The sequence below is a fragment of the Gavialis gangeticus genome, unplaced genomic scaffold (genome assembly GCF_001723915.1).
Source record: "Gavialis gangeticus isolate Ggan-Ray unplaced genomic scaffold, GavGan_comp1, whole genome shotgun sequence".
Lineage (NCBI taxonomy): Eukaryota > Metazoa > Chordata > Crocodylia > Gavialidae > Gavialis > Gavialis gangeticus.
This window is the reverse complement of record NW_017728992.1, coordinates 141,565,891-141,574,873: the sequence shown is the minus strand read 5'-3', so window position 1 is coordinate 141,574,873 and position 8,983 is coordinate 141,565,891. Positions and strand designations below refer to the sequence as shown.

Sequence of the window (8,983 nt, the reverse complement as noted above, 5' to 3'; positions counted from 1 at the left end):
GTCTTTGATACCTTCCTTTGCCTGCTGGTCACTTGTTTGTGTGTTCATACCCTCAGTTGCACTGAATTCCCTTCCACAAGAAAAGGAGAGCCATTTCTTAGCCATGGAAAGACCTGCAGGAAAGAGGCCTTGGCTATCAAGAGCCAGTAGATAGCGTAAGGCAGGGCTGTCTAAATTCTGAGCAGCTGGGGGTCTCAGTGCTCTTAGCCGTGTAGCCTGCACAGGCTTTCCACACGCCTCTCTCAGGGGCGGGGGTTGTGGCATAGACAGGAGGCAGGACAAGAGACAGGGAACCCAGGGACTCCAGCAAAACCAGCCGTTGAGGGAGTGGTAGGAGCCCACAGGCTGCAAGTTAACCCCTTGTGGGCCAAATGCAGCCCATGGGCTGTGAGTTGGATAGCTCTGTCTTAAGGGAAGAAGGCTTCAAGGAGACAAGCCCAGTGGTGGGACATGTCCTAACTAGACAAAAGAGAATATACTAAGCATTAGCGGGGACATGTCCCTGCCACAACAGTGAAATGGTGTGAAAATGATACTTGACAGCTATTTTATGATTCTTTTCATTCTGGCCATGAAATTAAAACAAAAAAGTTCCCTATGTCCCTGATTGGGATGACCTGAACATCAATAACTATAAAGGTTTATGGAATATCTTTATCATTAGGAAATGGAAAATTCAGGGTTGCTTTTCTGATGATGCACCGCAGCTGAAGAGAAGTCTATTTCAGCCTGATTAACACTTAGAGAAGTCCTTTTAGAAAATCTAAATACAATTCAATACAATATAATACAATTCAAAAAGGATGTGGAGAATCTTGAGAGAGTCCAGAGAAGAGCCACGTGCATGATCAGAGGTCAGGAAAACAGACCTTATGATGACAGGCTGAGAGCCACGGGGCTCTTTAGCCTGGAAAAGCACAGGCTCAGGGGTGATCTGATGGCCACGTATAAGTTTATCAGGGGTGACCACCAGGATCTGGGGGAACGTTTGTTCACCGGAGCGCCCCAAGGGATGATGAGGTCGAATGGTTATAAACTACTACAAGACCATTTCAGGCTGGACATAAGGAAGAATTTCTTTACTGTCCGAGCCCCCAAGGTCTGGAACAGTTTGCCATCGGAGGTGGATCAAGCACCTACATTGAACACCTTCAAGAGCATATTGGATGCTTATCTTGCTGGGATCTTATGACCCCAGCTGACTTCTGCCCTTTGGGCGGGGGACTGGACTCAATGATCTTCTGAGGTCCCTTCCAGCCCTAATGTCTATGAAATCTATGGAAGTCTATAAACACCTTTGAACTGATCTGTGCATTTAAGGGCTAATTCTATCCACAGTATAGAAAGTCTATAGAATTGTTAGAAGATGCACAGGTGGAAAGTTTAATTGCATCCTATAGGCTTTGGGAGTTATTTTTACAGAACACTGTTAGGGCATTGTTACGTATTACACTTAGCATGTGTTATATTTAGTTCATAGTAAGCATTAATATTATTTAGAAGGTTTTCTGAGAAGTTGCATGTTAATGCTTACTTTGCTCTAAATATAGATCGTATATATTTACTGGAGTCTGGAGTCAGCTCTGGTGGGATCCTGGGGACGAGAACAAAAGTCAGTTGATTTTTGATTTCTGCCCTGGGATTGCACCAGAGCCAGGTCAAGTTTAAGGCTCTGGTACACTGTGGGGTGCTGGGAAGGACCCCAGGGCCACATGGGAGTTGGTCCTGGCCCCTGCATTGTACAAGGCTGGGACCCGGACTGGTTCCCAATCCTGTCCCATATGGGAGCCTTGAATTGGCTCCAATGCAGTGAAGGGCTGGGGCTGGCTTCCAGCCCCAACAGCACACAGGAACCTTGAACTGTATTCCCTGTGGTGTGGGGGACTAGGAGCTGCAAACAGCTGTTTATAGCTCCCAGTTTTCTTACTGCACCAGAGCTGGTTGTCTCTGGTGCAGTGGCAAGGGAGTGGCTATTAGAGCCCAACAACTGTTTGTCAGGTTCATACCCCACCACTGCACCAGACTTTTCTCATCATATACCTCCATGGCGCAGTTTAGTGTTAGCTCAACATGTGTTAGGTAATACTACCTGGGGATACTCCTCGTTGGACAAGGAATGAGGTACTACTACCTGTGGTTATTCCTCATTGGAATTTACTGCATCACAATGACACTTAGCACATGCATTACTGTCTTAATGCTAGGACACTAGCATTGTAAGTGCTGTTAGCACCGTCTAAGTGTAATGTGTAACAGTACTTTACGTTTCTGCCAAACTCCTGTTTCATTATTACTGACTTTTATAGGACTTTCTCACAAGGGGAAGATAGGAATATAAGGGATGTCCGAGGGCATCAGGTTTAGCTCCCTGTTATCACAACTGTTTCATACCATCCCTTTCCTAAACAGACCAAACTCTGTTTAAAACTAGTTAGGTTACTTGCCTGTATTCTGTCAAAAGCTTGTTCTAAAATCTCACTATTATGATGGTTAGAAACCTTCTAATTTCTATCTTAAATTTATTTCTGGCCATTTCTTCTTGGGCTAGCATCATTCTCTAGTTTAAACAGTTCTGTTTCTCTGAAATCTACCACCCCTTTGCACCCATGCATTTAATTAGAGGATCTAGTTAAAGTAGTGATCTTTGCCTGCTCAAAGAATAACATGTGTTAAGAGTTACGTGAACTCAAATCTAGATCTTACGACAAGGAACAAGATTTAATGAGTTCTAGTTCCAGACTGACAGTTTGTTAGATGAAAAGTTAGCTTTATAAATTGCAAGTTTAATAATCATAGACTGCCCCCTGCTGGTCATGAGTATTCTTACAATGCTTTAGAGAGCACATATTTTTAAAAGTATTATGAAAACAAATTATTTGCACATTTTTTTAGGTTATGGTTTATATTTTTAAATGCAGTTTTACTAATATAATATTTGAATTAAGAACATTGTTTAAAAATATAAGTGCATGTTTCTCTAATGTAGTAAAGAACATGTCTATCTGGAAAATGGTGGCCTGGCTGTTTCCTTAGATAACAAATCACCCACTTTTGCTTTTGTCTGTTGGCTTTCAAGCTGTTTTCTGGTCTCCTTCTGTCTCCATTCAGGCTGTGTGCCCAGAGCTATTTGTCATGGATAAGGAGACATATATTTTAGATTATTTTTCTTACTTTCAGTGGTATACAAAAGTGGGTAAATGTTAATACTGGATGTGGCTTTTATAGTTTTAACTCTTACCAGGTAAATTGTACACTTGGTTTTTATGTTCACCTGCAATGTGTTTTGGTTCTCTCTCAACCCAAACCATTCTTGGCTATGTAGCTGTACAATGTGTGTGTGGGGGGGGTTCAAGGATAAGTTTTAATATACAGCAGACAACTTGGAGAAGACACTAAGGAAAACATAATAAATAAGCAAATGTAGAGAGAAAGGGAAGAGAGAGAAAGGATGGACAGATAGCCCAGAAAGCTTTGTGGGATGCTAAGCCTATATTTTAAGTGTAAAAGTAATTTCTTGGTATGAGTAGTCCACATAATCTGTTACTGAGCTTTCAGTCTAGCCTTTCTTACTCTTCCTTATCTTTCTGCAGTTGCTTATATCTTTTCCTTAGTCTTTCTTCTGAGCTGCCTGCTGTATCTTATCACTTACCTCCTACAACTTAATAACACTAAAGGTATCTTAAGTCTTGCTGTTCTCTTAATTATCAAGAACTGCAAATTATTCTAGCCCTTCCTGTTCTGCAGTCAGAATACCGACTGCTTCCAGTTTTACTGATGTAGATGACTTCATACTGCTCGCAATGCACCATAGTGAAACAGCCATAAGCTACAGTGGCTGGTCTGACTTTTTGGACTCCACAGCTATTGACTGCATTACTTAAATAACAGTATAACCAGAGTGTAGATTAAATGAACCTCCTTTGAAGAACAGATTTATCTCTGCTTGAGGTGGATGTAATTAAAACTGACCACTGCATGGCGCCATGGTGCCAGCATTTCTGAGGCAGCAGGCCAAACAAGTAAAGAGGATTTTCACCATTACTTAACCTCTAAAGCAAAACATGTTGCTACTAGATAAAATATCCATCCCATTGTAATTGCTGAAATACCTTTTCTGTGAGAGTTGTGTTTTAAAATGGAAGAAGACCCTGCCCCAAATTGTCCTGCAATGGGAAAACTGCCCTTGTCTAGCTCCTCCTGGTTCTTACTTGGTAGTCTGGTGGCATGCCGGAGCAAGCAGGGGCAGCACATAGGCCTGGTCAGCACCCTGAGCATTGCTCTGGACATCCCACCCCCTGTTTGTGGCAGCGCACACTTATTTTGCATCCATTGTGCTGCCTTTTGCTCCAGCTTTTTTTTTTTTTGCTACTGGGAAATCCCAGTGTACATTTTAATGTTTACCATGTGCGGGTTGTGGCCCCACAAACTTCATATCCCTGCTCATCTGGATGTGGCCAAAGATAGCTTTTAGGTTGGATTCTCTGAGTCATTTCCTCTGTCCTAGGCACTTATTCTTTGGGAGAGGAGAGAGAAGATACTTCCTGGTCACTGTCTGTGCACAGACTTCAGACTCAGTGATTAAACCTGTTTCCTCCTCCTGTTTAGATGTCCAGGTGATGAGCCATAGAATCATAGAAGATGAGGGGTGGAAGGGATCTCAGGAGGTCACCTAGTCTGACCCCCCTGCTCAAAGCAGGACCATCCCCAACTAGATCATCCCAGCCAAGTTTTTGTTTAGCTGTGTCTTAAAAATCTCCAAGGATGGAGACTTCACAACCTCTGGGTAACCTGTTCCAGTGTTTTACTCTCCTCCTGGTGAGAAAGTTTTTCTTAATATCTAAAGTAAGCTTCCTTTGCTGCAAATTGAGACCGTTGCTTCTCGTTCTGTTATCTGCCATCACTGAGAACAGTGAGAACTGAGTCCATTGGTCACTCTCTTTAAAAACTTAGTGAAAATATGTAGATGTGGTTGACTGTCTGGACCTACCATGCAATTATTCTTAGTTCATGTCGCTTGGCATTTTTACAGTGGCTTGTGGTTGTTGGGTGGAGTGAGAAATGTTGTCAGGTTAGGTAAAAGTATCGTTATACTTTTGTTGCATTAATTTACAACTCTTCCTTAAATGTGATACTAAAGAGGAAAAAATGTCTCCACTGGTGGTAGGCTTGAACCTGGACCCAAACATTATGACAGTTTGAGATGTTGCAAAACTGAGCTTGAACACTGACTTCCTGGGCTTTATTAGGACCATGTGATCTTTTGGATGGACTTGAATCATTCATTTCATGTTACTCAGCTATTGTCCTTCTATCACTTTTGACTTCATTAGTTCATTGATAAAGAAACTAACATAGATACAGCTACATATAAGTGGCAGTGTGTGCAGCTGCAAGCCGGGAGGTAGCTGAGGACAAGGGTTTGAGATGGCTTCTTTTGAGTGCTCAGCACACCCTGCTCTGCAGCTGTCTAGATAATTCTTTCTGAGGTGGCCAGACTTCTCCCCTAATGTTACAATAGCACTGGTATGCTCTGCTGTGTTCAGGTGTCTGTTGGCAACTTCAGTGCACTCTGTTTAAATGTTTACCCTTAAAATGTTCAAATATTGACGGATACATATGAGCAAGCACATAAGTCTACGTTAATCACCCAAGGAAGTGGCTTGATATTCAAAAGTGCCAAACATTCCTAGCTCCAATTAAATTAAAAGAAGGTTCAGGCTACAAAGGCTTTAAAGCAGATTCTCTGGGTATTTTCCAGGAAGATTTGTAATGTGTGTCCCTACTTTATGGACTCAATTCACTAGTTTGCTCTTCTGAGTAGACATAAGAGTCAGGTATGATATATTCTATATAGTTGGCACATCTACACATGATATTAATGCGCAGTAATACACTCTGGTGCATATTGCACCGGACTTTATTGCTTCTGGGTATTGCATTTGTACGTGTGCCTGGCTCTGCAGCATGTCGAACTGGGTTGAAGCAGCCCCAGCTGGCAGGAGGCCTGGGGGCCAGTCAGCCTGCCAGCCCAGGGCTGCTCTGACTCAGCTTAAAGTGCTGTGGAAGGGCTGTCTGGGGCAGTAGGCTGACCCTGCAGTTAAGCACCCTTGTGCCTCAGCCAGCCCTACCTCCATCTGCATGTGCATTACTGCAGAGTATTTTACTTGCCTCAGGATAGTACTTGTATATACAAATACTATCCCGCAGTGGAGAAAATTAGTTTACTTTGTCCTAAAAGTACTGCACATATAGACACCAAGATGTTTACTGTAGAGCTAATTAGGCAATTCCACAGTAAACGTCTCATATAGACACAGTCAGTGATGCTCAAAATGCAACAAAGTCTTGTTGGCCAACTGTCATGGTAGGCACCTCATAGCTTAGTATGCGACATGTAGATTACCTTTCCTGGAGAAATGCTCAAACCCAAACCATGATCTGAGCAGCAATGAATTAAGGTGATGTTAAAAATCTGAATCTATATAAGTGGACTCCTATTTTTACAATGGGCTGAACCTAAATGCAAAATCCCAATACCTGGCAATTTAGGGGGGGGTTGAAAAGCAAATGTAAAGTTTGCTTTTTGAATTCATCTCTAATATTGCCATTAAAAATTGTTTCCACAAAGTATTTAACTGCTTCCCTTGGTAGGTGGTCCTGATTTAGTCCAATCTATTCTTTTCTTAAGGATTTGTGTCTGTATAGGCATTTGTTGAATTTGGCTTTGCAGCACCAAAACCTCTGGGGGACTGGAATCCTCCAAATGTTGAGGGTTTAGATAAATGGTTCTGGTCTTGGACCATCTCTGTTAAGGAGCAGTTTGTTAGCGGCTTTTTCTTCAAGAGTTTAAATTGGATTCTATTAGAAAACAATTATTTCTAGTGGCGGTTCTGGACCAAAAAGATACATCTGAATATTGTGGGAGGTCTAATCCGCTTCTACATCCAAACATTGCAACTCAGCACTGTCTCTAGTTGTTATTTTAGTACAATTTAGCTTGGAAATGATTTTCTCTGGTTCAAAAAATCAATGTGTTAATGAGCAACATCTTGCTGGGCCTATATGTTGTGCTTACTGTAGGACATGACTGTAATATTAAGTCCTCATCTCTATGTGTATATGGCTTTTTACTGGCGGTTTCTTTTTATTAGATTCAGTTTTCTCATCATTCTTCTATATTGCATTACAGTATATCTTATCCTTAGAGATATGTAATAAGAACCAATAAGTTTAAACACTAGCAAATAAGAGTGATATGGATCAGTCTGTATTGGCAAGAGAATGGGCTTGCTGTACTACTAATAGGTCTTATCTATTTTCAATTTCCGTGATTCTCTGATTAGAGTAGATTTTAACTTTATGTGGGCATGTGTCAGAGAAATGAGGGAGTGAGAGAACAGACAAGCCCTTTATCAGTTCACAGAACCCCAATTCTTTATTAATCACAGCTTGCTCACAATGACATACAGGAAAATAGCACTAATGAAGAATAGAATATGCAGGCAGCAACCTCCAGGGGGTAGGGACAACTTCAAAACTGCAGCTATCTTTTGGGAATATGGGTTAGGTTTGGTGATACCATACTTGGCACAAGCACCCTGTCTAATCATTCCTGCTGCTGCAGCCCTCTTGGTTCTAGATGTCTTTAGACTCAGTAGGGTTGACTAACACTGAAAAATAAAGGTCAGGTTGAGTGGAAGTCAGCAGTGTAAAAAAATGCAACAACCAGCTCCTGGGTTTTAGGTAAAACTATCCATTAGCCTTTTGTACTTTGTATGCATGTAATATGATAGCTTAAAATGAATACCATAGACCATGGCATCTACAAATAAAGCTACTTGACACCGATTAATTGTTTCATCAATAACTCTTCAAGTGGTGAATTAAGCTCACTTTACAATTAGCATTTTTATGGCTGTTTTCTACCATTTTGGATTTTTTGTAGCTAGATGGTCATAATATTTAGCATCTTAACTTTGACTACATTGATGTCACTTGCCTTGTCAATCACAAAGCAATATGTATTGCCTCTGATCTGATGAAGGCAGAAGAAATAAACATTGCACATAATTTAACCTCTGATTCATGGTGTGCTACAGAGTCTGGGCTGTAAATAAATTATGAACATATAATGTTTTAAGAGCCTTTTATCTGGACAGCTTAATGTGGATCATAGTATCTGTGATTTAGTTATTGTTTTAACAAAGCCTATTGATTGCAAAGCATTCTAGGTTATTAGGGAATGACTGGTCTCTAGCACCATAAAACTACTACTGACCTCATTAGTTGTTGGAATGAAAATTGCAGGGAATGGAAATAGACATGGGGTGCTTCAAATGAACAGATCTAGCAAATTCAACTGAGTGGAGACAGACAACATCAAAAGCCTGTTACAGGACATGTAAGATTATGAAATAACTTGCATAATGCAATACTTGTATTTTTTAACAAAAATGTAAGTATTTACAAAATAAGATCCAAGTTTTTTTAAACATCAAGCAAATCATTCTGCAAAGAGACTGCATTTTTTTGTTCTTATTTTTGTTTTTTTCTTTTTTATTGAGTTCTTGTTTTTTTTTTAAACCATGTCATACATTTCCCATACTGATATCGCATGATCCATAATAATATAGGCAGGGAAGTTACTAATGGTGGGGGGGTTCACATCCACCATTGCTGTTTTCAGCCAGACAGTTCCACCTGGAGCTCCTTGTTTCTACGGACCTCTGCAGCATGCCTCTCCTGGAAAACATTAAAGAAGGAAAAGGTCAAACTACTTGACTGTGAAGTCTCCTTATGCTTCCCCTTCAGCCTCCATAGCACAGCAGTCTCCTGAGGATGCTTCTCACACAGGGTGAAATTCACCAGGGAGGTACAAGACATACTTACTATCATATTTTATAGTGTATAAGTTGAATTTTGAAGCCCAATTTTTAAGTCTTAAAATTCAACCTCAATTTTTATACATCATCTCAATACTTTT

General features: G+C 40.8%; 1 protein-coding gene across 1 annotated transcript in view; it reads right to left on the bottom strand.

The window, feature by feature from the left end:
- Window positions 1-7,412: 7,412 nt before the first annotated feature.
- Window positions 7,413-8,983, bottom strand: part of STMN2 (stathmin 2) — a 78,837-nt gene continuing 77,266 nt past the window's right edge. The window contains exon 5 of the mRNA XM_019527831.1: window positions 7,413-8,742. Within this exon, the coding sequence (XP_019383376.1) occupies window positions 8,683-8,742 (60 nt within the window). The 3' untranslated portion in view covers window positions 7,413-8,682. The remainder of the gene's footprint in view (window positions 8,743-8,983) is intronic.